Source organism: Phytophthora infestans, genomic scaffold, assembly GCF_000142945.1.
Source record: "Phytophthora infestans T30-4 supercont1.36 genomic scaffold, whole genome shotgun sequence".
NCBI classification, from domain to species: Eukaryota; Oomycota; class Peronosporomycetes; order Peronosporales; family Peronosporaceae; genus Phytophthora; species Phytophthora infestans.
The window spans coordinates 281,209-306,920 of NW_003303723.1; the positions used below are offsets into that span (position 1 = coordinate 281,209).

Sequence of the window (25,712 nt, forward strand, 5' to 3'; positions counted from 1 at the left end):
GTATTAACCCAAACTTAACCTACCTATAAATATACTACCTTATTTATGTTACTTCGCTCTCTTTAATTAAAGAGGGGACCTGTGAACTGTCGTTCACTGAGAGTTTATATACTCTCGGAAGATAACTTCCTCTAGCGCAAGGTGCTGTGTGACCCCGTCACAGGTACAGTAGCTTGTACGGAATAATCTTATCTGAGTGGATGCCCACTCAGATTTTTCACGGGACTTCTTATCTAAAATAAAACTGTTAGTGTAATATTTGGGATAGGAAAAGCTGCTTTGGGAAAAATCTGAGTGGACATCCACTCAGATAAGATAATTCCTGTAGCCAGGGATTTGAAGCGCGATCCCTAGAATTTATACTGCACACCGGTGGCGGCGACTTGACACCAATTGCGCGTGGTGTGGATATTCCACACTGTGGAATATCCAGCGACTTATCATCGATGTCTAAACAAATTATTGGAATGCATCGATTCATGACGGTGTGGAGACCAGCATTGCGTGACTTGCTACATTCTCGATGGACAGCGGGTACTTTGGCGTCGATGCTCATCTCATCGCTGTGTTGGTGGCTGCTTTCCGAGCTTGCGGAGTCTGATCATGCTCTAATGCGTGGTCTGCCTAATGGAGCTCGTAGTTTTTGGTGCGCGGAGCTTGAAGGACACATTGATGCCCACTACTATCGCCCGGAAGTTTGTGTCACTGCTCGTAAGCGCACCAAGTCCATCACAGACCTCGTGCGTGTCTTCAGTGCAATGCTCAACAAGCGCGATGTCGACTATTGGCTTGACAGCGGCACCTTGTTGGGGCAGTTTCGTGCTCAATCTGTCATTCCTTGGGACGATGACGCCGATTTTGGCATGACCCTGGAAGGCTACGAGCTGCTTCGAAATAGTCGGTGGGCCGTTCCAGAGGGTTATGAACTCCAAGTGTACGACAGCAACATCCATGTAGCACGAGACCGTGACTGGAATATCCCCGCTCGACTTGTGGACAAAGCCTACGGGTTCTATGTGGATGTGTTTGTGTTCACCGACTCAGAAGCCAATGGTGTCGAAATGCTAGGCACTCACCCGTCAAGTTGCTGGCATGCGTGTTCAAAGTGTCTACAGATCGATCGGTACGCCAAACATCTTCTCATTCCGCGTTACTACGTGTTCCCGCTGTTGAGCTGTCTATTTGCCGACTTCCAAGTGCTCTGCCCAGCGAGAAGAACGCTCTACCTGGAGCATCTGTACGGACCAGATTTTCGTACGCCACAGAAAACGTGAATTATTTAGCATGAACCAGAAGCAAGGATAACATGAATTCTGTGAAGAAGAGCTCGAGTTTCAGGGTGATCACTACAAACTTGGCCAAACCAGCTGAACAAAGTTGCTCTGAGGACGATGAAACTTGCTCTGAATCTTTCAGCATCTGTCCTGGTTACGGATTATAATCTAGGGTAAAACGGATGATTTTCTCGTGTATCCATTAAAACGGATGATTTTGGAGTGTTTTCAAATCTTCCAACGAGTAGTATTAATAGCACGCAAGCCTCGGACGAGCTTTTGAGGAGCCGAGGTTTTAGAGCTCATAGCCATTATCAATTTCAGGGGAAGTGGACTTTCGCAGCGAATCGGTATTCACCGATTTAATACCGATAGCCTGGCAACTTTAGCACCACTACTTTGCAGCATCTATGCGACTACTGCTAAGGTACCGGTACAAAAAAGCTCAATTCCACCCTGGCAAAAACCTGGATCCCAGACTATTCAAAGCTGTCTATGATTGGCCAAAACCTGTCTGATATCTTCAATTCTCAGACGGATGTTCCGCCCAATGGCGACACCGTGTGTACAGGTAGATTTCCCTGCATGCAACCCCGCTTACTGTCACTCCTTCTCGTCACTCGTTGCCTCCGGCCACTAGCAACGAAGCCCCTGCACTTCACCGCATACTCCTCTTGTATTATATCACCGCCTAGCTTGCTGTAACGTCGGGCGAGAGACAGTGATACAAGCGGAGGCAGAGAGAGATGCTGTGGAAATGCGGCGACCTCGAGAGTCTAGACTATGGTGCGATGCCCAACAATGCCACGATACAGAGAATTGTACATGTACAAAACTGCGGGACTAACCTTGTGAAAAAATCCTTGACGCAGACCTGTTCGAGAGTGTGGTGAATAAATCGGGCATGGGCTACAAGTACCGCAATGGTCAGGAGAAGAACCGACTCATCTACGCGCGTTGGTTCCTCACACTCGTCACCGGTGTCATTACGGCGCTAGTGGCGGTATTCATGCTTTACTTCACCACGCTGCTAATGTCACTGAAGCAGCACCTACTCGAGTATACCATTCACCACGAGCTGGCCAAGCACGTGCTCTTCGGCACCACGTTCTGGACCATCGTGGCATTCAACCTCGCACTTGTAGCAATTGCTGCGACTGTCACGTCGTTTGGAGAACCGGTAGCTGCTGGGTCAGGTATGTCCATTCTTGGTGTTTCTCAGTTGTGTAAGTGACGGATACCCATTACAGTAACCTGTTGCTTTCAGGTATCTCGGAGGTCAAGACGACACTTAACGGCATGAAAATTCCACGCATGTTGCGTCTGCGAACATTCTTTTGCAAAGTTATCGGCACTGTGTGCTCCGTTGCTGGCGGCCTCCCTGTCGGAAAAGAAGGCCCTATGATTCACAGGTGCGTCTAGCTATCTTCAAGAGTAAAATAGTTGGAGGAATGACACTCTAACTTCATAGTGCTGTATTAGTGGTGCGATTGTTGCTGCTGGTCTCTCACAGGGCAAATCGTCGACTCTCGGTTACGACACAAGGTAAGCCGCGTCCGTAAATCTTCTCGGTGCCATCCCATGTTAAGTGTTACGCGCTCTATAGTTTTTCCTATTTCGCAGGCTTCCGAAATGATAGAGAGAAGCGCGATTTTGTTGCTTGTGGTGCTGCGGCTGGTGTGGCGTCAGCTTTCGGAGCGCCTATCGGTGGAGTATTGTTCGTGCTAGAAGAAGGCGCTTCGTTCTGGAACCAGACACTCACGTGGAGAACGCTGTTTTGTGCCATGTCGGCAACTTTCACGCTGGCATTTTTCCTATCCGGAATGAACGATAACTTGTCTTGGGGTACACTTGGAAGCCATACGGGAAGCTTTAGCTTCGGACCATTTACCTCCAGTACGTATCAGATATGGGAGGTGCCTCTGTTCATTCTCATGGGTATTGGTGGCGGATTGCAAGGAGCATTCTTCAATGGGTTTAACACCCGTTTAGCGAGGATACGCTCTCGGTGGGTTCGTACGCGAGGTGTGGCCTGGGTGGAGGCTCTATTGCTGTCAGTTTTGATCTCTTCGCTGCTGTTCTCGACGCCTTTCTTGCTCGGTAAATGCCACAACTTGCCCCAAGCGCGTGAAGATGTCGTTCACCTTGCAGACACAGCAGGAGCCGCAGAAGCGCCTAACAAAGCCTTCGTTTTTGGGATGGAAATGCTGAAAAAGAACGGCTCGGCTTGCATTTGTGAGAGCTGTGCGAGTGTCTCGATGGACGGTGCTGAGTGCTTCCAAGCCGACGAGACTGTGCAGTACCCATACAAGAAAGAACTGCTGCGCTTTTATTGTCCTGAGGGTCAATACAATGACCTGGCGTCCCTCATGTTGACAGGAGGAGAAACAGCCATCAAGCATCTGTTCCACGCGCCGCCGGACTCTTTTGATGTTCGAAACCTCGTGGTCTTCTGGTTTATGATGCTGCTACTGGCGTGTATCACTTATGGTCTCAAGATCCCAAGCGGGTTGTTCGTACCGGCACTGCTGATCGGTGCAGCTTATGGGCGCCTCTGGACTCGTGTAATTAATTACTTTACAAGTCTACAACAACTGAAAGCTGTAGATCCACGAACCTACGGACTTGTGGGGAGCCTGGCGATGCTCGGTGGCGTGACTCGTATGACCATCTCGCTCACTGTCATCATCCTCGAGTGTACTGGCAACATCGAGTTTGGTCTGCCGCTGATCCTCACGTCGTTCTTTGCTCGCTGGGTGGGCAACTATTTCAACGAAGGAATCTACGATATCCACATTCATCTGCGTCACGTGCCGTTCCTGGACTGGAATCCACCACTTCGCGGCGCCTTCTTGCGTGTTAAGCACATTATGACTGCGAATCCGAAGACGCTGCGTACGGTTGAGCGAGCCGGTGTTATCTTCGATCTGCTTGTGAGTACGAAACACAACGCCTTCCCTGTCATCGTGGAGGATCCAACCTTCGGTAGTCGCTTTTTCGCAGGCGTTATACTGCGGAAACAGCTGAATGTGCTGCTGAGCCATAGCGACTTTAGCATTGAAAAGCCCAAGCCGTTCCATCGCCAACCGCATCCTGCTTCCTCCCAGCCAGACGTGACACCGACGGGTGGTCTGCGTCGTCGTCGCCCAAGAGACCTGGAATCAAATGTGACGCCTCGCGTAGATGATAAACTACTGGAATCGCCTTTTGCTAGCGACTACTGTCTGTCGTATCACGACATGGAGGCACATTACCCTCGATATCCGATTCCAAGTCCCATGCACCAGGATTTTCGAGCTGCTGTCCACGCTGGTCGCATTGCGGGAGATGAACTTTACACGCTGTCAGAAGAAGACCGAGGCATGTGGGTGGATCTAACGCCATACATGAACCAGACGCCCTATCTGATTCAAGAGGAGGCGCCGTTTGTCCGTGCTTATCGTCTCTTTCGCAGCGCTGGTCTGCGTCATCTTGTTGTAGTGAATCGTCACAATAACGTGCGCGGAATCATCACACGGCGTGAGTTGGAGGAGGAACATTGCGCTCGTTGCTTCCGTCTGGCCAAGAATATTGATACGGACGATGTGTATCCGCTGTCTAACGCCCCTCCGGTTGGATTCTTCCGCAAGCTACGGCGCACAGTGTCGCGCACCGAACAGGTTAAGCGTGCACTGGGCAACTCGGTCCCGCGTGGCAACGACAACGACGGCACTGAGTTGCTTCCACGTCAAGTGTGAATGCTTGTATCAGGTTGTGCAGGTGTCTGTTATTAAGATCACCTCTTCAATCGAATAGACTTTTGAGCATTAACGTTTTTTTCTGCGTTTCACACCACTGCAGTGATGGTCCGTAAGAAGGTGGCGAGTGCTTCAGCTGCTACACGCTCACCGCAACGCTTCAATGCATGCGATGAGAATCATGACGCAGTGAAGACTGAGGTAATACCACCGGCTTCAACTCAAGTTTCGTTTAAGGAGATGCAGCGATTGCACGCCATGCGGATGGAGCTGTTCGGGTTTGGAGGCTGGTTGGCTTCTGCCCTCTTTTACGGTACGGTTAAGCTCAAAGTCTCAGGGTATATAAGCTTATCTAACCTCGTTGAACCAGTTCTGTTCTTGGTGTGGGCGTACGTGCCCGAGGCGACGCTGGAGGTTTACGGATTCACCTACTTTCCTTCCAAACACTGGGCAGTGGCGGTACCGGCGATGATCGTCGTGACTTATCTGTTCTCACTGGTGATGTACAAGGCTGTCAACCTACTGTCCACTCCAGGACTCGGCTCTTACGCCACTATCCTTGACACGCACACAGTACCCCTACCTGAAGGGACAACATGCTTTGAAGATGACACAGAGGCCACTCCAGGCATCGGCGATATCTCCATCTTTGAAGTAAATCGGCACTTGTTTTCTACGCAAGACAAACAACTCAAAGAGGAATAGACGATGAGCAAGACGTAATAGAAGTTGATCCTATGTTCTCAGTTGATACGACAGCCAACTCGCCATCTATTGCTTGTCTACTAAAGACACATCTACAACCCCATCACAACCCCATCGCGTACTTCATGATCTGGTTCTTGAGCGGTTCCACGGCGTTGAGCGTGCCCATGCCCACATTACGTGCCACAGATACCGCGTCGGGGGCGGGGCCGAACATCCGCTTGAAGCCATCCATAGCCAGCTGCATGGTGATGTTGGCCTTCATACGCTCGTCTTCGTACTGCTGCAGGAAATACTCGCTCGAGAGGTTCTCCCCGCTCTTAACACCCTCGACAAGGAGGTTGCTTAGAGCAGTCACGTCACCTAGACCAAGGTTCAGTCCCTGACCAGCAAGCGGGTGGATCGTGTGGGCAGAGTCGCCCACTAGGGCAACACCAGGCTTGATGTACTTGGTGGCGTGTTTCAACTTGAGCGGGAAGGCGAAGCGGTGGCCAACCGTGGCTACAGCCTTGGGTGGGGCGACGAACGGCTCGGTCATAGCCGCAGCCGACATGATGGTGTTGGCCGCGTGGTGCACACCCTTGACCAGGTCCGAGAGCACCGGGATGCCCGGGAACTCAGGCGGCACGGGGATCATTGGTGGGGCGGAGTACGCATCGTTAAGACGCGCCACGAACTTGTCGGGACTGAGCGCCGTGAGCTCCTTGGCCATGTCGGCAGTGCACGACCACACCACCGACGAGTATCCGTCGCGCATTGGCAACAGAGCCACAGGACCCGTAGGGTAGAATCGCTGCCAAGCCGTCTCGTTCACACGGTCGGTCTTGACGGTAGCCACGACAGCTTGTTGGTCGTAGTCCCAGCCCCAAGTGCCGAGAGCCGAGAGCGTGCGGATGATGGAGTTTCCGCCGTCAGCAGCCACCACAAGGTCCGCCTTCATGCGCTGACCGTCCTCAAGACCAATTTCTGAGATACTAGACACAGCCGTGGGGCGCTGGAAGTGCTTGACCTTGGCAGGGCAATAGAGTTTAAGCGGGGCGCTGTCGCCCGAGTCGGCGGCTAGTTGGTTCATTCGGTCGTGTAGTGCGCGCACAAGCACACGGTGCTCCACCACGTGACCAAGCACTTCCTTGTCCATTTTCTTCGCGTCGAAGCGGATGTGGCCGTCACCCATAGCGTCCCAAGCCTGCATGTCCTTGAATACGGCAGTGTGGCCGTCCGCGATAAAATTCCATGCTCCTGTGCTCTCCAGGAGCTTCTGACTAGCAGGAGTGATGGTAAATACACGGAGGTCGGGCGAATCTTTCTCTACCGATGGCGCAACGGGAGGAGCAGAGGGCTCAATGACCGCAACGTTCTTGCCCTTGAACACAGGGTTGCTCTTGAGCTGACAGGCCAAAGCGGAGCCCACAAGACCGGCCCCCACGACCACCACATCATAGTGCGGAACCTGAGGATCGAACGGCGCCGAAGTCGACAGCGACCGCGTTGCCAGAGCGTGCGAGCATCGCAGCGAGCGCGTGGACACACGCGCGACGGAGGAGAGCACCATGTTGACGAAGGGAGCTACCGCCAAAAATGTGCGTAGCTTCTTTTTTAAGTCTGTGGCTCGAAGGCGTCAATTTTGTTTGTACCGTTTCTGCTAAACTAAGTACGAAATGAATTTATAGCTTTAAAAACTGTAGTACTATTTTGCCTGTAGTATTACCAAAAATACTACTAAGAACTGTAGTACAAGGTGTAGTACTACTGAACTAGTACTACAGTAGTACAGTGGGAATAAACGGAGGTGGAGGGAAAGCATGGGCTTTTCAGTTCGCTGGGACTTTCATCTTCAAAGCAATAATAATACGAGAAGGGCTATCCTATTAAAACTACATGTATCTGCTATCAACAATCCAAAGGGGGCAAAATACAAGGGAAAAGCGCCCCCCTCCCCCTGCTTACTAAATACCGATGGGATGCTTGACTACTTCACTCGATCAGGGGGGACTTGGAAGGCGCAGCGTGCACATACAGTTTACATGTATAACACATCAGTGGTAAATACACGCACGGTGCCTAACTTGACGACTTTACATGGCAACAACAGGAGCGGCCTCCACTGGGCTGACCTCTGTTGGATTGCTTGTGCTGGTTGTGTTGACGCTAACGGACTGAGCGCAACTTGTAGATGTGGTAGCAGCAAGAATGCAGTTTGTGGACTCTGAGACGTCGCAAGGCGACGTGCCCATCTCAAGCAGGTCGCAGCTAAGAGGAGAGTCGAACGAGTCAACAGCATACGGCAGCTCATTGTTCTCATCCGAGCTCTCATCGTCGCCCAGGATGCAGTCCGCGGCGTAATCAATGCTCACGTCGTCGTAAGTACAGGTGTTGATGGCGTCGTACGCGTCTAAATCCTCCATAGCGAAACGGACCTCCGAGTCCACTACCATATTCCGGCCGCCGCATCCAAAAAAGAAATCGTCCTCGCTGCAAACGTCTACGTGCATAATATCGTCGATTTCTTCTTCATGCAGCAACATCTCCATGTCACCGTCTTCCATCAATGGTACCTCTCCCAGTCCATACTGGTACATGAGGTCGTACTCGTTAGATTCCCATCGTTCACGGTTAATACGGAGAGTTTCACGCTCAACGTGGCTAATAATTGAGATGGAGTGACCGGCGTTTTCAAGGATGTCCAGCCTCTCTTCAGGCTCGAGGTAGCCTAGCTCCATATAGTCTTGACGGTCTACACGATATGAGACGCGCTCGTCCTCGTATGTGTCCAGTGGGCGCTTGGTACGGCGACGCACATCCACAGACATGCCAAGCTGCAGTATTATTAATAACGATTACAAACATATCTGTCAGACCCTCGTCATAACTGTTCGATTGACAACGTTACTGAACTCACCGGCACGCCTTCGGAGGAGACTGTGGCTGTCCACATGGTGGGCTCGAACTCTACGACGTCCGCAAGGTCGAAGCGCACACGCTTCTTGGAAGGCTGCTGGGCCTCATCGGCCTCGGTCTTTAGCTGTGTGATGGGCTCGGGGCCGTCTGTTGTGGTACTTGTGATCTCTGCGTTGTTGTCTTCTTCGCATTCAGCCTCACACTGCGGCTCCTGTGGCTCCTCTACGGTTTTCTGCTTGAGCAAGGAGGCCAACTCGAGACCGGGCGTTGTAGGCGCGGATGCTTCAGCTAGGGGCGCCATTGTGTACGTCGTCTACGGCCCAGTTCGATTTGAGTCGCTTCTCTTGCACTTACGAAGTCTCCGCTTCAGCGCAAATTGAATTGTGGAGAGAGAAGCCTGTTCTGAATACTTGGAATACCAGAATCAAATTCTGCCCCTCTAAGTGCGATAGTGCTCGCACTTAGTCGGCACATGAGAATTAACTTTTCTGCCACTTCATGTAACTTCGAGGTGGTCAAGAAGTCGCCGAAAAGATCGCCGCTATCCTAGGCATGTCTCGTTTTGGCAGAAGTCAAGATTTAATATCTGTTACATGTATCTGTTACATGCAACACTAGGGCACCTCAAACTATTGCCAGCTAAATTTTGTGCACGCGTACGGTTTTCTTATTGTAGTTACGCCCCCGAAGCCAAGGCCAGTTCGCCGTTCAGCTCGGCTTCTCCAAGCCACGGCGCAGCGCTATAATTTCAGCACCGTCAGAGTGGCTCGATAAAGCTGTCGTCTCTCTGGCGTTTGTGGAGTGTTGTCGGCGTTTGCTCGCTCGGTTTACTGAAAAGCAGGCGGATTGCTCTGTATTATCAGCAGATAATCACTTCAGCTTGACTCTTTAGCGCCCACCTCCAGCACGAAGATCGCGTCCGACAGCACATAGTAAGGCTGCTGCATATCCCCACGACACAGATAGGGCACACGACAAAAGTGCCGAAGCTTGAAACCTGCTGGAAGCAGCACGTTCCGTAGCAGCAAACTGGCCGCAATTTCAAAGGATGCGCCCTCGGCACAGAGGCCGCCTCGCATCGGCAGCATTTCGGTTGGCGCCACACGTTGCGTTCCCTGCTCAACAAAAGCCGAAAACGGCAGCACCACAGCCAGCAGGAAGAGACCGTTTTGCGGGTCCAGCATCTCCCGTATCTCGCGAAGCATCGTGAGCGGCTTATCAGCGCGGTCCAGCACGTTTAGCATGCTTGACACGCACAACACAACAATTTCAATGCGTCAAAATAATATGGTGACGAATTAACCACATCGCAGCATTGAACTGTCAAGAAAAAGGGAGCACATCAAAGAGGCTGTCAAGACGCTACTGTACAACGCACCTGATAATATTGTAAGGCTTCCGCGACTGCACGAATTCGTGCTGCAAGTCGCAGGTTTGCACGCTGTTGTAACCTCGCGCGTTCAGGGTGGCCACCATGGGCGCAGAAGCCTCTGTAGTGGTCACTTGGGTCACGAGCGAGGCCAGCGACGCGGTCACATTTCCGTCACCAGCTCCAATATCAAGCAGAGAGCCGCCGCCTCCACCCAAGGGGTGAAGGAGCCTCTGCACTTGAGCCTGTGAAAGCACGAACATCTGGCCACCTATGCAAACAAAAGCAAGAGGAAAGTCGTGAGCCGGAATTCGTCCACTGCGGTGCTGCAATGAAACATCATTGGCGCCGACTAGGGCACTTACGCCCAAGAATTCCGTTCGCGTCGGTCAGGGAGTAGAAGAGCCCGAGAACGGTGGAGCCAAGGGACTGCCACACACTTCCACCCGTGCAAGTCTGTTTCCAGCACATAGGCGTTGGCCGTGACTAATTACTATCCATGTTGTTGCGTAATTCGAGAACCAGTCCACATACATCGAGGAACGCTTGAGTCTCGTCATCGCAGTCCAGCTGCACAAATGCCGACTGCAAGGCAGAATCACTGCAAGACGACCGCGTGCATTATGAGTAACAACCGTAGATGACTGAGAGCATAAAGAGCGTAGCACACTTACAGCAGTGCCTTATTCACCCCATATTCTAGTGTAGGCCCGAAGTGTGGCTGCCGAGCCCGCTTCGACGCCTCGCGCACCCAAGTCTTCATGCCTCCAGCTTTGGAAATTAGTTCAAATTAGTGCTATTTGTTCGGACCAAATTGCTAAAATAGATTGAATGGTCCGGGTCTGTTGCAGTAGACCAGGACTACAGTATTTGTGTTAAAGGTCAAGGTCGATTTCGCACGGATCCGCAGGTGGTGCTGTTGACTCTGTAGCTTCTGGGCTGATATTTAGCTCACTGCTCGCTGTGACATCGGTATCCATCGGCTTTGCATCGCCGTCGTCGTCATCTAAGTCGATCTCGTTGGGGTCACTCGCATCCCCCCCACTAACAAACGGTGCGGTCACAACGTGCGGAAGCTTCAACAGCTCCAGAAGAAGATCAGTTTGAGGATTCCCCGTCACCAACACGGGTCCTTCCTCTTCACCGTGGCCTGGTGCGGTCTTCACAAAGTCCGTGATCCACTCGCCATCTATCTTGTCAAGCTTCTTCTCCGAAACAAACTCCTGCAAACGCTGCTTTACCCATGCAATGTCCTTGTCTTCGATTTTCATTTCCTCCTGAGGTACGCGTGGTGCAAACTTGCTGGACGAAGCAAGGTGGTGCGTCGCGCGTAAGATAGCAAGCCACTCAAGATCAAACTTGATTTTAAGTGGCAAAGAGCGTTTAATGTTTTGCCCAGTCACTTGTGTCTTGGCAGCATCGTCGGATTGGGCTGCATCTAGTTTTGTTTCGCCCATCGATAGGCCTGATCCGTTCTTCTGCGCTTCCGTAGTATTTGGTGAAGTTCCTGAAGAAGGTAAATCCAGAATTTGCATGAAGTCTCGACGAGGAAGGCACTTATCAAGCGCCAAGAACTTGGTAGTTGCTTGCTTAGGTGACGGCTTGGCGGCGGCAGCCTGTCCACTATTCGTTTGTGTCTTCTCTGTTTCAACAGCTTCATTAATCGTTGCATCAGTCGTTTGGTCAGGGTGCACGACGATGGCAGCAAACTTGACATGCAAGTGTGCAGCAAACCAGTATTGCGGGCGCAGCTGATACATCAGGAACTCGCCGGCAGGACTGCCCAGTGTGTTGGTTCTGACCTCCTGCTCAAAGAAGGGCTTGCGGCGCAGCAATTGCAACACATTACCGTACTGCTCAATCCCCCTTGGCCAGTCGTGCGAAAGGAACACGCCCAGTGGCGTCTTGTCCACCTGCTGCACGTGTGAGAGCTGGAAAACCTCAAGCTCGCGGACGTGGTACACACTACGCATAGTATTGTTGTCAAATGGCATGGATTCGAAGCGACCTGCTGTGTAGTGCTGTTGCTTGTAAATACCCGACAGTCCAGCGATACGTAGTTCGGCCACGTTGATGACTCCTGCTGCCCCAAGATAAAACATGTTCGGGGCCACCCATCCGCCGTAGTGCAGCTCCTTCAGGTACCCCGAGGCTTCATGGTTACCACCAACAAATACGGTGAGCACTGGAGCTGTCTTCTCCTGTTTATAATAGCGATGGAAGGCGTGCAGCGCACGGTACTTGGGCGGACACGCCAGCGTCTCCAGGTCCCGCATGTTGCGCATGCACTCGAAATCACCGCAGCATAGCAGCAGCTCTACGGGGTTCTCCGGGTCCATCTCATTGACAAAGTTGACGGTCGCATAAATGTCATCCAGCATTCCGTGGGCGCAGCCCACCACCGCCACGCGCACCATTTCACCGAGCCTGTAGGTATCCGTGCAACGCAACGTATGGAGCTCGGGCTTAGGGACCCAAATTTAGAAATAGGGCGATTTGGTGTACCCAAAAATGATGCAAAGGTCTGCCTTTATATCCTATTTGGTAATGCACTGTCTCGAGCGCTCTCGTCGACTGGTACGTACTGATAACGCCTACAGTTAGAACAAACAACCAAAGAGCTTGAACACGAAAACGCAGTTCCGGGCGGAATTTTTGTAGTGGATTTTTCAGTTTCGACATGGTGTAACAAGTTGATGACGTGGTCTACCGAAGATCTTTCGGAAGAGTGTACGTTGGCACGTAGCCAACTTCAACGTGCAAAGGGTGCGACCAAAGGGCGGAAGGAGTCCAACGGATTCAGCGGACACACGGTTAGGACGGAGATCGCAGACGGCGAGCCGTCGCGACCGGTGGCGTTAGACGGCAAGAAGAGCAAGGAGGTGGGTACTTCCGAATTTGCAAAGGACGAGACAAGTAGATTGGGGTGTGTGACGAGAGACGAAAGACGGTCGAGGGCTGGAAGTACAGTCAGCGACAAGACAAAGACGAACGAAAGCGCTGTTGAGGCACAGAGTGTGGCTGACAGAACGTACGGGGTTGTGGTGGACGCACTGCAGTACCGTGAAACGGAGGACAAGTAGGATCCAAGGAGGAGAACGTACGGACAAGCGAAGCGACGTACGGTGAGACCAGACAGGGGAAGTAGAGTACCCGAGTTTGCTGTGGTGGCCGCGCACGAGTAGGGTAGGCGCCGTAGGCGTACGCCCAAGTGGCTTTGAGATTGAGCGTGATCTGGATCGCATCGGGACGTCACGGTGCTTCGGCGAGGACGTGGGTGATCTGACTGGAGACTATCTGTTCAGGGACGAAGAAGGAAGAACGAAAACGAAGAACGAACCTCTATTAGCTTACGTAAGGTTAGCTAAGGAGAAGGAATACAAAAAGTAGGAGCCAAAGGTTCCGGCACAGGGCTCAGTGGAGCATCTGTTGGCCAGTGACGTCTTCGAGTACTATCAAGTAACAACTACGGACTAGGGACAGACAGCGCAGCAGGCACATAAACTATACGATTTGCCCAGCGAGTCGGGCAGGAGGAATAGCAACTCGCTACATGGTGGTCATACAGGGGCTATCTCAGAGCAACGAAGAGAGTTCAGAAAGACAGGAAAGCAAACGGGCTAGTGGTTACGCCGGGTTACGAAGGTTACGGGGTACGAAAATGGTTACTGCTGCGACAGTCACTACTCTAAGTAAGAAAGCGCAGAAGGCGCGGCGAGTCAGGAAGGCCGGCGAAGAAAGTTCACTCAGCAGCACGGACTCCGAGTCTGGGCGTCCAGTGACGAGAAGCCAAGGCGTACGGAAAGTGGCCGTTCCGGTGAACACACGAAAGAGAGAGGACAAGCGGCAAGCAGCCGGGCAAGCGGTGGATCAGGCAGAATCGAAGCCGGTGAAGATCAAACGGAGAGCGTCGGCGAATCAGCAGCGATCGACCTCGAAGAATAAGGATGTCAAGGAACTCGGACGGGTCATAGCCACCGATGAGAAGGACTGCACGCGGAGCCGCGAAGCGGAAGCGAGTGGCGAAGATGCAGCAGGAACGCAAAGTAAGGATACGATGGGTATGGCAGCCACAATGCAGCGACTGACGAGGGCCGTAGCCGAGCTACAAGCGTCAACCAAGGAAGTCCGTGGAGCTGACAAGGAAGGACAACATGGGCGTGCACGTGGGAAGTATCGTCGCCGTGTACAGAGAGTGCGTCGTGTGCCCAGTGAGGATGGAGAGCCCGATGAACAAAGCAATGATGAGGACCAACATGGTGCGGAATTAATGGCCAGTACGGCCGTGAGTAGCGGCACTGCACCAAGCAACCACGTGGACATGACAGCGATGACGTCCGCCATACAGACGTTGACGACCGTGGTCGCGAAGCTGCAGCCTGCTCCTTCGAGAACCCAGAGGTTCCAAGCTGGTCGCCGGGTATTGCGACACAGTGGATCACGTGCTGGTGAAGCGCGTCACAATGGTGATAGTGGAGACAGCGGTTCGTCGGACTGGAGTACTCCTAATGACAACGATAGTGGAGTCGACTACAGCGGGGTGAATCCAGATGGCGACGGCAGTAGCGGAGACGACAGTAGCAAACCAAGTGAAAGTCCGAGCGCCTCCAGTGATGGGTCAGCCGAGTCTGATGAGCAACGAGGGCGTCAGGAAAGCCGACGGCGACACGGAAGGCATGGGCGACATGTACGAGGAGAACGACGGAGGCGTCAAGTCCAACGGGAACGACATGAAGACTGTGAAAGACAATCCAGTCGCAGGAGCGTGAAGGACCTAGAGTTACCGACCTTCACTCCCTCGCCAAAGGTCTCTGTCTCGACGTGGATAGACAGGGTGGACTTAGCCTTGAAGGGAGCCGCTGAGTCTGGACGTCGGAAATGGTCAGACCATGCGTTGTATTTTATCTTGGGAAACAAGCTTATGGACAATGCCGCACGCTGGTGGGTGAATATGGATCGACGATTGCCATCACGTGACCGGACATGGGCCTACTTAAAGAAAGCACTTCTACGACGTTATGGGGAGAGACTGGATAAATCGGCAGCAGAATGGCGTGTGAACATGCGCAGGATGATGCCTGGAGAAACGTACTCTGATTTCGCGGCAGCATTGCGAGATGTGATTGGTCGTAATAAAGTCAGTGAACGCATTCTATTGGCGCAGTTTTACCGAAACCTGGATAAGACTACGAAGAAATTGGTGAAACAGCGACCGAAGCCTGCAACCTTGGAAGAGGCTGTAGATAAAGCCAATGAAATCGACGATCCCATGGATAATGTGGCGCAGGGCATGCTGAACATAGGACAGCCGTGGGCCATAGCCCCAAGTCCTTATCTGGTACCAGTTGGTGGCACAACCGGCCAAACGTTAGTGATTCCGGGGATTGGCGGGACAGGATTGCCAGCAGAGTTGCAAGTCGCGAATAATGGTGGGATGACAGCTGCGGAGGGAGAGCATGGCACATTAGCCCTCTTTACGAACCCACAAGGCGTATGGAACGAGTATTCAAGCACGTGGGATGTGCCATCGGGTCGCATATGGAACGGCAAGTTCTGGTATGAATCCAAGAAAGCCAGCCGGAAACGCTCTGCCGAGAATGCAGCCAGAAACTCACGGAAAGAAACCAAGAAGCCAGCGAAGGCGCAGAAGACGAGAGTTGAACCGCCGACATCGAGCAGCGACGAGTCAGATGTGAAACCGCAGCGCAAGAAACAGAAAGCCGCTGTACGACAAGCAGCAGTACCTCGACAAGAGCAACGAAGTGGTAGTACACAGCCACCAGGGAAGCCAAGAGTACCGCAGAATTCACAAGCATGCTGGAAGTGTGGCAAGAATGGACACTGGGCAGCACAGTGCCCAACGGGACCCAAATGCTACGCATGTAATCAGTACGGTCATATGGCCAAGGAATGTACCGATGCCGAAGCTAAGGCCAAGAACGAGGAGAATCTGCGGAAGCGTAAGACCGACAACAAGGTGGCGGGAAACGCGGAACCGGCGCAGTAGAGGGGTTACGGCGACCGGAGAATAACGATCCCCGGCTGATGATGAGTGCAGATGTCCAAGGTAGCGGGACAAGAGCTCAAGGAATGACGATAAACACCAACGTGACAACGGAGTCAGCGGAGATGAAGCAAAACGGGATACAGCAAGGATGGTCGACCGAGTGTGAAGTTCGACAGCAGAACCGGAAGTTAAAGGAAGACCAAAGATCGGGAGACGCCACTAACGGAAAGGACGTGCAAGAAGTAACGAAGCCGATGGCAACAAGTGGCGCGGACTCGCTGGAGGAAATGTGGCAGTGTATGGCTACCGAGGCAGCCGGGAAAGACAGTGAGCGGGCAGCTTGCTATGTAGCAACAGTACGTCCAGCGATGACGGCCATGCGATATGCATGTTTGGACGCTACACGACCGAAAGACGGCGTCGAGAAAGTTGGCTCCGACAACAATGCGCGTGGATCTGAGGAAGGCGTCGGCGTAGAGACCAATCTGACACCTGAGAGTCTGGAGTATGGCACGGGTGATGACGATAAGGTGAGCAAAGACATCGCCAGGGTGCGGGTGGCCAGGAAATTGGCCTGTAATCAGAAGAAACGGCAGCAAGTGAAGCGTGCGTTGGAGAAGCGACATGCCGCCGACCAAGAGAGCAAACGTCAACAAGCCAATAAAGTTGAACTACAGCAAGACCGCCAACGACAAGTCGAAGACGCAGTTCAACAGCTGGAGGAACGTCGACAAGGACGGAATGAAGAGGGTGAACCAGGTAGAGGCGGACGAGCACGAGTTAGCCTCGTACAACGATGCAGTACCGAAGGAGCCGAAAGCAAGGTATCTGACGTGGAAGCTAACGACGGACTACCTACAGCACGAATGAAGGTCGACGGTGTAACAAAGTACGTGAAGCTTGACAGTGGAGCCAGGTTCACAATCGCTGGCACGAGTTGGGTGAAGTACGGAGACAGAGTGTCGTGCTCAGCACCAGTGGATTATGTCGAAGGAATAGGAGGATTCCTACTAGACGCTCTAGGAGTATGGCGTTTCCAGTTGGAGAACGTGTTTGGCGACACCGTGTGCGTGGATGCATGCATAGTCAAGGGTTGCTATAACGAATTCCTAGTTGGTGTGGACTTCATGAACGATCACGGCGCTGTTATGGATTTTCGAACCAATGAGCTGAAATATGAGGAAGAAGGACGTTCGGTAGTAATACCGTTCAAGACTAGTGACGCTGCAAAAGGTGTGAAGGTTGCGGCAGTGCGCATGGCGCGAAAAACCCAAGTACGTGGAGGTACAGTAATGCCCATAGAGATCGCGGTGACAGGCGAGGATGGGGAGAAAGGCATCTTCATACCCACAGTTCGTCTGGGATCCATCTTGTTGGCTACGACAGTGACGGAAGTTCGAGACGGAAAGGCGGTGGTACCCGCCATTAATGCAAGTGGTGGTAGGGTCAAGCTTCCTTCAAAGAAAAAAATAGGGACGTGGATTCCAATCGAGGAAAATGTGGAGATCCTCGAAATGAATGGCGTCTTACAACGCGATCAATTGCTGGGATGGTTGCGTGAATTAGGAGATGGTGAGACTCCGTTGGAAAACGAGGACGAGCTACAAATCGGCATCGAAGACGAAGGTGGACGAGAGCTCATGAAGCGTTTGTTGAGGGTATATAGGAACCAAGTAGCGGACAAAGGTGACTGCCCACCTGCTACTACACTCGACGTGGAGCATCAAATAGAGACGGGCGACGAGGCCCCTATTCTGTTAAAACGCAGACGACTTGCACAAATGGAGGACACTGTGGTCGAGACGAATGTCAAGAAGATGTTGGGTGCAGGCGTAATTGAAGAAGGCAACGGCGCTTGGGGGTTTCCTGTAGTGTTGGTAAGAAAGAAAGACGGCGAGATTCGCTTTTGTGTGGACTATCGAGCTCTGAACAAGATAACGAGGAAGGATGTCTACCCCTTACCAAGAATTGATGAAACCTTGGAAGCATTGGGTGGAGCAGTCTTATTTACAACTCTAGATTTAAGATCCGGGTACTGGCAAATTCGAGTGGCAGCTAAAGACAAAGAGAAGACTGCTTTTACGACAAAACAAGGCCTATATCAGTTTGTTAGAATGCCTTTTGGGCTTACAAATGCTCCATCAACGTTCCAGAGAATGATGAATAGTGTTCTACGAGGTCTGACGTGGCTAACCTGCTTAGTCTACCTGGATGACATCGTAATCTACACTCGCGGTGGGATCGAACGGCATGTGTTGGAAGTCGCTTGTGTATTGGAGCGTTTGGCAGCCGCTGGTCTTACACTACGACTAAAGAAATGCCGATTCGCGACTGAAAGTATGGAGTATCTTGGACACGAACTCAGTTCTAAAGGCGTTCGACCACTTGATAGGTTGGTGACTGCGGTACGGGAATTTCCACGACCTACTGATGCTGTGGAAGTAAAACGTTTCGTACATCATGCTGGTTATTATCGACGATTTGTGGAAGGATTTGGCGCATTGATGGCTTCAATGACCAAGCTTCTGCGAAAAGATGCTGAATGGGAGTGGACGGAGGCACAAGAAGCAGCATTTGAGCATGTTAAAGTTGTTCTAACTCGCAAGCCGCTGCTGGCCTACCCGAATTTCCGCCTACCGTTTAGAGTGGTTACTGATGCTAGCAAGGTTGGTCTCGGCGCATGCCTTATGCAAGATCAAGGCAAGGGCTGGAAACCAGTGGCATTTGCAAGTAAAGTAAATAGCAACACGGAAGCAAATTATGGAATCACAGAACTGGAGTGTCTTGCAGTAGTGTGGCCGATCAAGTTGTTTAGACCTTACCTCTATGGAAGACGATTTGTGATCGTCACCGATCATGCAGCACTCAAGTGGTTAATGACAAGCACAAACCTAACCGGAAAATTGCATCGCTGGGCTCTTACGCTCCAAGAGTACGATTTTGAGGTGGAATATCGTCCTGGCAATACCAACGTGGTAGCAGATGCGCTATCTCGCGCTCCGGTAAACGTGTTGGCAGCAGCTGGCCGGAAGAGACGAGGACGACGACGCACATTCAGTGAAGGGCACTCTGATTTTCACAAGATGCGGAGTAAGGACGGTAACAGGAAGCAATATAACGACGGCGCTAGAGGCACAACTGAAGAAGGCGCGAACGATGCCGAGGTGATCGTGGCACCAGCAATCAACATGGATGAAACACGAGCGATGGCTCACGACGCCGAGGCAACAGGCCAAGACTCGACGAAGGTACGGCCAGAACTGATGGCAGCGGCGAAGCCTGTGACACCACTGAGGGTCGCCAGACAGCCAGTGCTGCCGAATTCGTCAAGACCGATGACAAGAGCGAACAGGAGGCGTCAGGAGGACGTAGAGCGCAACGCACGCGAAAAGATGACAGCCGAGGACAAGAATGTCGATGAAGCGACGACGGCGGGCAAGACCTCATGCGTGGACGACGTCACAGAAGGTAACGAGATGCCAAGGACGGTGACAGAAGCAGGGCAAAACGTGGTGATGATAGACTGTGACGAAGTTCCGGACGACAGTAACGAAAGACAGAACGAGTTGAGCAGGACGGCCGAGACCAAGGACGACAAAAACACGAAGAAGCCAAAACGACGTGTCACGTGGGCCATGGACGATGTCGAGAGTAGGACGAACACGACGGCTACGGAAGGCGAGAAGGTGATACCGCCAGCCGGGGCGCCACGAAGAACCGCAGTGGGCAACCACCCGAATCGTGTTTGGACTGAAGAAGGCGAGTTACGTGAGCAACCAGAACTTATCGAGTCTGCTGTACATACAGGACACAAACTACAGCAAGAACGAGGACGACCGAGTAATACACGTAGCGAGTATCGAGGTGTAACGAACAATGACACGAGAACGAAGAGCCAAACGTCGAGAATCGGTGAGAGACCTAAACCAGTTGAGCAACGCCAAGAACGAAGGGCAGGACAAGCAAAGGGAGACGAACGGCAACACGAAGAAGTCACGACTCATCAGCTCACGGATACGATGATCAGTGAAGCTCAAGGCCGGAGTCGATTAGTCCAGAAGCTACTGGAGGCTGGGATGCATAAGGGCATGAAGATTGAAACGGAGTACGGGTTGGCACTTATCGAGACTGCTAACGGAAGGCGAGTCGTACTACCGCCTGAACTATGGTCTCTAGTGTTCAAAGACTGTCATGATTCTGTATGGTCAGGGCATTTACGAGCCCCACATACATATGCACGCATAGCTCAACTCTATTGGTGGCCAAACTTACAAAGAGAGGTTAAACGGTGGGTGGCCGGGTGCCAGGAGTGTGGAAGCCGTAAAGCACGACCGAGAGAAGTGGTACCGACATTACGAAGTCTACGCGGTGGAGAAGTTGGAGACCGCTGGGCGTTAGACGTCGCAGGACCTCTTCCACAGACAGGAGGTGGACAACGATATGTTATCGCTGCAGTTGAGTACGTTACGAGATACGCGGTTGCAGCAGCAGTGGAGCAGCACACGGCGGAAAATGTGGCAAAATTTATTATGAGAAACATAGTACTTATTCCGCGAGCTACTCACTGATGGCGCTCCCGAACTAACCGGTATTGTGATCGAGAAGTTGATTACGATGCTTCAGGCGCAGCAGATTAATCCAGTTCCTTATCGCCCTCAGATGATTGGTCTTGTGGAGAGATTTCATAGGACTTGGAAGGACTGCATCGCGACCTACATGCATAGTGAAGACCAGAATGACTGGGACACCTGGCTAGACTTTGCAGTATATGCGTACAATTCAGGCAAGCATTCGACAGTTGCACTGTCACCAAATGAACTGATGATGGGGCGTAGATTACGATCACCCAACGAGTTACTACGATGCGCCAATGTGACTGAAGCAGGAAAGTTGTCCGAGTACCATGCACGTCTGTTGAACGCGATGAAGATCAGTCATGAGTGTGCAGAGCAAGCTCGCCAGAAGGAGCAAGCGCGGCAAGCTCGTTACTACAACCGACGTGCCAGAATGACGAGGGTGTTCTCGACAGGTGACAGAGTCTGGATGTATCGACCACCTCGTGGGACGAAAGCTACAAAGTTAGTTCATGCGTGGATTGGACCTCTCCGAATTATCGAGCCAGCAGGCTACGACAATTATGTTGTGCGACGTGAAGATCAGAACGAGGAACCGGAGGAATTTATAGCCCATGTAAGTTTCCTCACTACTTATCATTCAAAAGTCGAGTTACTACAGCGAGCAGCAGCTGATTTACAAGCACAGTTGGAATATGAAGAGCAACACGCTGATGACACGCCGGCAGGCACGTTTGCGAGAGCAACGACGGCTCCAGTGCAAGCAGCCTCAGCTCCGGCAGGCTCAAAACGAAGTCGAACAACAGTGGCAGGAACGGATGTGTGGGGAGAGTCGGGTGGCAAGTTGGTGGAAATACGACGACGACGTAGACGAAACAAAGCAGGACAATATGTACTTGAGTTCGAACTTCGACCGGTTGGACGAGAGTGTCGAGAGACAACTGGCGAAAGTACCCGATGGGTGTCGATCACCGAGTACGACAAATACTTTCAGGACGGTAGAGTCGTGGAAGACTCTACGAGTGAAGAAGGCGTGTAACAAGTTGATGACGTGGTCTACCGAAGATCTTTCGGAAGAGTGTACGTTGGCACGTAGCCAGCTTCAACGTGCAAAGGGTGCGACCAAAGGGCGGAAGGAGTCCAACGGATTCAACGGACACACGGTTAGGACGGAGATCGCAGACGGCGAGCCGTCGCGACCGGTGGCGTTAGACGGCAAGAAGAGCAAGGAGGTGGGTACTTCCGAATTTGCAAAGGACGAGACAAGTAGATTGGGGAGTGTGACGAGAGACGAAAGACGGTCGAGGGCTGGAAGTACAGTCAGCGACAAGACAAAGACGAACGAAAGGGCTGTTGAGGCACAGAGTGTGGCTGACAGAACGTACGGGGTTGTGGTGGACGCACTGCAGTACCGTGAAACGGAGGACAAGTAGGATCCAAGGAGGAGAACGTACGGACAAGCGAAGCGACGTACGGTGAGACCAGACAGGGGAAGTAGAGTACCCGAGTTCGCTGTGGTGGCCGCGCATGAGTAGGGTAGGCGCCGTGGGCGTACGCCCAAGTGGCTTTGAGATTGAGCGTGATCTGGATCGCATCGGGACGTCACGGTGCTTCGGCGAGGACGTGGGTGATCTGACTAGGAGACTATCTGTTCAGGGACGGAGAAGGAAGAACGAAAACGAAGAAAGAACCTCTATTAGCCTACGTAAGGTTAGCTAAAGAGAAGGAATACAAAAAGTAGGAGCCAAAGGTTCCGGCACAGGGCTCAGTGGAGCATCTGTTGGCCAGTGACGTCTTCGAGTACTATCAAGTAACAACTACGGACTAGGGACAGACAGCGCAGCAGGCACATAAACTATACGATTTGCCCAGCGAGTCGGGCAGGAGGAATAGCAACTCGTTACAATGGTAACACTGTGTGCGTGTTATTGAACTAAGCGTACACTTCTCGAAGGAACGCCAGAACGCGGCCGCCATTTCGTACGTGGCCGTCTCTGAGTAGGACGCGACGATAACTTTCACAGCGTTCCGTAATTCGGTCGGGATACCAACAATCGGAACGTCCTGCTGAGCACCTCTCCCTGACCCGTGCGAGCCATTGCGGACTCCTTGGTCGTAGTACGGACTCGTCACTTGCCCTTGCGGAGGTACTGCGTTAGGTGCGTACCTTCCTCCTTTAGCACCCACGTTCCCTTCTTGTCCTAGCGCTCCTGATCGTCCCTGAAACGTCGCAACATTCATAGGAGACGTTCTTTGGAACGGCAATCCGTACGTTCCGCTTCTGGGGCTGGCAGGTGTCTGCCGTGCAGACGCAGCAGACCACGCGGGTATCGCTCCAGCAGCAGCCCACTAAGGTGTCGACGTCATTGGCGGTTGGAAGGGAGGGTAGAACGCACTCCGTTGGGGCGTTCCACCACCTCCACCGTTTCACGTGGAATCAGCCATAGGAATTGACACGCCCCCATACGAAAGAATAGCGGCATCGGCATTCGGCTAGGTGTCGAAACCGGCGTTTGATCCCTCATCCTCGGGGTCATAGGTCCTTGGTACCCCATCACTGAAGACGTCATTGGTCGGGTCGGCGTCGGCACAGTACTTGGTACGTGTCCTGTAGCTTGAGGTCTTGGTGACGGCACCGGCGTTCCGTTCGTCACCCCAGCCCTCTGTAGCAATTGGGCGAGACCGTCCATGATGAGAGCCTGTAAGGCTGGGTCCGTCGTCGGCGTTCCACTTCCTCTCGTCGGCGTTCTCATCGATTGAACAGGCGTCGCTCCTCGACTTCCACCAGGTACGTACGCTCGCGTAGGTGTTCCAGCAACAACATGTACAGCCCCTGGGGCACGTCGGCTTCCTTGTTGGCCCGGTACGTTGTTGTTGGGTTGTTCGTACACTGACGTGACCAAGGGCACGTCCCTTCTAGAGTCGTCCATCGGTTGCAAGGAGGGACGAGTCCGATCCAAGGCGAACCCCACCTCGCGGCGACCTCCCGAGTCCATCACCGAAGCGTCCAAGAGCGAACCCGCCGTCTTCCTTTCAGGCGTCGTTCCTTCGCTGGGCGCTGGCTGACGTGCCCACTGCTCAAGGACGTGTTTGTACATGTGATTGCTTGTGTAGCCTTGGAACTTGATTCGTTTTGTGCTCGCCGCATGCTATTAATACCCACAACCTTTGTTGCTGCTGTGAGGGGACATTACAGACTGACATATGACTAATAAGAGACGTTGAAGTTCAGTCCACGCGGCTAGGTGAAAACCTTCTTTTTTGAAGGGTCGACATGCAATTGACTAAAAATATCTTTGGGGTCGTGAGGATTGGTTAAAATACCACTCAGACCGCTTTCTGAGAGGACGCGGGGGGAAAGACGTGGCGAAGTCGTCTCTTTGCGGCCACCGCACCATAGTGCATTTTGCTTCAAGCAGCACAGAGATCAACTACAACAAGAAGACTTCCGAAATGGTGTCGTCACCTCAGCCCTCGTCGACGCTGGACGCTCTTGCTCCGCCCTTCTATCCTTCCATGACCTGGTACCCTGCGATTACGGACGACTACTATTTGGAGCGCCCGCACTCGCCCGGCAAAGCAGGCTTCGTGATCGCTGACCCTGTGGAGCCCGTGGCCGAGATCCCAGATGAGGAGCTGTTCGACCCTGCATACTACCCGCTCTCTGCTACCGAGATGTTGGAGCTCGAGCAGGTAGACGAGATCAATGAGATATTGGCCGAGCTGGACCTCATGGAGAGCCACCAGGAGCTGCACCACAAGCTCACCCAGAAGACGCGCGAACTGCGCTCCAGCTCGGACGTGGACGCTGAGATCTACAGCATGATGGCGAAGGCTGCCAAGTCCAAGAGCTTCTCCTCTAAGCAGGTTCATTTGCTGAAGAAGAACAGCTTCCACTCAAAGAGGAACATGCGCTCAGCGCTGCACCAGCCCCGCTCGGTGAAGTAGAGCCCCCGCACGTCATCCCCCCTTTGACGTGCGGCGGCGCCTATTTCAACGCAACGGAGTAAGTGAGCCACGCAACCAGCGACCATGAAGAAACTCGCGCTCCATCAGACTTCAAAACGAGAGAAAATAACGATAACCCATCCAGCTAGCCAGAGTCTGGGTGTACGTCCTGTATTCGCATGACGGACATCGAAGCTTTGGTGACACAAATCATACAACCATCCGACACGTCGTGCTACAGAAAAAGAGAATTTCAAGTAAGTAGCAAAACACAGGAAAGCAGAAAATAGTTTAGTGACAACGAAAGAGAACGGCATGAAGACGAACAATGAGCAAACAAGCGGCGCGACGATGGGACTGGGCTGTGAAGTATGGCATCCGGTTGAAGGCAAGCCTGTCAGAACTACCCACCACCCGTGAAAGCAGCGCCCAACTGTGAATCGCGCAGTACGAGTGTACCAATATTTCCAGAAAAATTATAATAATGTAAGATGGAGCGAGTTTTTCGAACTAGCAACTTGTTCGTGTCACTCCCAGACCTCAATGCGTGGTCGTCGAGGTATGAGACTTGGTAGAACTGGCCTAATCTGAGGATTTCGACATCGTCGTCTGGCAACCGCTTGACGGTCTTCGGAGCTCAAGCTTCGAATGCGACCGAGATTGATCTCGTCAGCGTAGCTTTTCATTGCCGCCTCGTTGTCAAGTAAGCTGTCCAGTAGCCCGTGACTATTGCTATTAATAGACGCCGTTGCTTGAAATTGCAGATCGGGAACGCTCATTCGACCGCGTCGGCACCGACGGAGCAATGAAATCCTGGCAGCAAGACGGCGCCGAAGTAAGAGTAGAAATTGGGTTAGTGCGATCGGTGGCATATCGAGGTGCAAAAAGAACTCTGCAAACTGAGGTGCAAACCTCAATTGATAGTAGAAGGATAAAGATTGAAAGGCAGGTCATACATCGTCTTGGTCGCGGTGATTAACGTTTTGAGGATTGAGGCAAGCGCACCTGCAAGGAACTTCAAACGAGCCCAAGTTTAAAGTATACAGTGTATACAAAATGCATCCGAAAACTTTAAATTTGAATTCTTGTAGATATTACCTCGAAAAAGTGACGTTGTACATTGTTGGTTCTCAAGTCATTTCGGCAACAAAACAGTGCAAGACAAGAAGACGTTGCCGGTCTCAAGTGCAGAACCCTGTG

At 52.3% G+C, this 25,712-nt stretch overlaps 11 protein-coding genes across 11 annotated transcripts; 6 read left to right on the top strand and 5 right to left on the bottom strand.

Annotated features, from left to right (window-relative positions):
* Positions 1 to 479: 479 nt before the first annotated feature.
* On the top strand, positions 480 to 1,274 carry PITG_14560 (uncharacterized protein; the record flags this gene model as incomplete). The annotated part of the gene is made up of 1 exon (XM_002898418.1): positions 480 to 1,274. The coding sequence occupies one exon, from the start codon at positions 480 to 482 to the stop codon at positions 1,272 to 1,274; it is 795 nt and encodes a 264-aa protein (XP_002898464.1).
* Positions 1,275 to 2,020: 746 nt separating this feature from the next.
* Positions 2,021 to 5,011, top strand: PITG_14561 (Chloride Channel (ClC) Family; the record flags this gene model as incomplete). Its single annotated transcript, XM_002898419.1, has 5 exons — positions 2,021 to 2,060; positions 2,147 to 2,470; positions 2,542 to 2,686; positions 2,757 to 2,819; positions 2,881 to 5,011. 5 exons carry the CDS (start codon positions 2,021 to 2,023, stop codon positions 5,009 to 5,011), a joined length of 2,703 nt encoding a protein of 900 aa, XP_002898465.1.
* Positions 5,012 to 5,251: 240 nt separating this feature from the next.
* PITG_14562 (uncharacterized protein) lies at positions 5,252 to 5,716 on the top strand (the record flags this gene model as incomplete). The annotated part of the gene is made up of 2 exons (XM_002898420.1): positions 5,252 to 5,324; positions 5,382 to 5,716. The coding sequence occupies 2 exons, from the start codon at positions 5,252 to 5,254 to the stop codon at positions 5,714 to 5,716; spliced, it is 408 nt and encodes a 135-aa protein (XP_002898466.1).
* Positions 5,717 to 5,819: 103 nt separating this feature from the next.
* On the bottom strand, positions 5,820 to 7,301 carry PITG_14563 (ubiquinone biosynthesis monooxygenase, putative; the record flags this gene model as incomplete). The annotated part of the gene is made up of 1 exon (XM_002898421.1): positions 5,820 to 7,301. The coding sequence occupies one exon, from the start codon at positions 7,266 to 7,268 to the stop codon at positions 5,820 to 5,822; it is 1,449 nt and encodes a 482-aa protein (XP_002898467.1).
* Positions 7,302 to 7,726: 425 nt separating this feature from the next.
* On the bottom strand, positions 7,727 to 8,983 carry PITG_14564 (uncharacterized protein; the record flags this gene model as incomplete). The annotated part of the gene is made up of 2 exons (XM_002898422.1): positions 7,727 to 8,532; positions 8,616 to 8,983. 2 exons carry the CDS (start codon positions 8,913 to 8,915, stop codon positions 7,792 to 7,794), a joined length of 1,041 nt encoding a protein of 346 aa, XP_002898468.1.
* A 318-nt stretch (positions 8,984 to 9,301) lies between these two features.
* On the bottom strand, positions 9,302 to 10,749 carry PITG_14565 (uncharacterized protein; the record flags this gene model as incomplete). The annotated part of the gene is made up of 5 exons (XM_002898423.1): positions 9,302 to 9,859; positions 9,993 to 10,254; positions 10,349 to 10,439; positions 10,518 to 10,584; positions 10,658 to 10,749. 5 exons carry the CDS (start codon positions 10,744 to 10,746, stop codon positions 9,490 to 9,492), a joined length of 879 nt encoding a protein of 292 aa, XP_002898469.1.
* A 109-nt stretch (positions 10,750 to 10,858) lies between these two features.
* Positions 10,859 to 12,400, bottom strand: PITG_14566 (lariat debranching enzyme B; the record flags this gene model as incomplete). Its single annotated transcript, XM_002898424.1, has 5 exons — positions 10,859 to 10,899; positions 11,029 to 11,341; positions 11,387 to 11,415; positions 11,530 to 11,557; positions 11,678 to 12,400. The coding sequence occupies 5 exons, from the start codon at positions 12,398 to 12,400 to the stop codon at positions 10,859 to 10,861; spliced, it is 1,134 nt and encodes a 377-aa protein (XP_002898470.1).
* A 279-nt stretch (positions 12,401 to 12,679) lies between these two features.
* On the top strand, positions 12,680 to 13,066 carry PITG_14567 (uncharacterized protein; the record flags this gene model as incomplete). The annotated part of the gene is made up of 1 exon (XM_002898425.1): positions 12,680 to 13,066. The coding sequence occupies one exon, from the start codon at positions 12,680 to 12,682 to the stop codon at positions 13,064 to 13,066; it is 387 nt and encodes a 128-aa protein (XP_002898471.1).
* Positions 13,067 to 13,644: 578 nt separating this feature from the next.
* On the top strand, positions 13,645 to 14,752 carry PITG_14568 (uncharacterized protein; the record flags this gene model as incomplete). Its single annotated transcript, XM_002898426.1, has 2 exons — positions 13,645 to 14,467; positions 14,547 to 14,752. The coding sequence occupies 2 exons, from the start codon at positions 13,645 to 13,647 to the stop codon at positions 14,750 to 14,752; spliced, it is 1,029 nt and encodes a 342-aa protein (XP_002898472.1).
* A 7,636-nt stretch (positions 14,753 to 22,388) lies between these two features.
* On the bottom strand, positions 22,389 to 23,662 carry PITG_14570 (uncharacterized protein; the record flags this gene model as incomplete). The annotated part of the gene is made up of 2 exons (XM_002898427.1): positions 22,389 to 22,913; positions 22,961 to 23,662. 2 exons carry the CDS (start codon positions 23,660 to 23,662, stop codon positions 22,389 to 22,391), a joined length of 1,227 nt encoding a protein of 408 aa, XP_002898473.1.
* A 355-nt stretch (positions 23,663 to 24,017) lies between these two features.
* PITG_14571 (uncharacterized protein) lies at positions 24,018 to 24,512 on the top strand (the record flags this gene model as incomplete). The annotated part of the gene is made up of 1 exon (XM_002898428.1): positions 24,018 to 24,512. One exon carries the CDS (start codon positions 24,018 to 24,020, stop codon positions 24,510 to 24,512), a length of 495 nt encoding a protein of 164 aa, XP_002898474.1.
* Between the last annotated feature and the right edge of the window lie 1,200 nt (positions 24,513 to 25,712).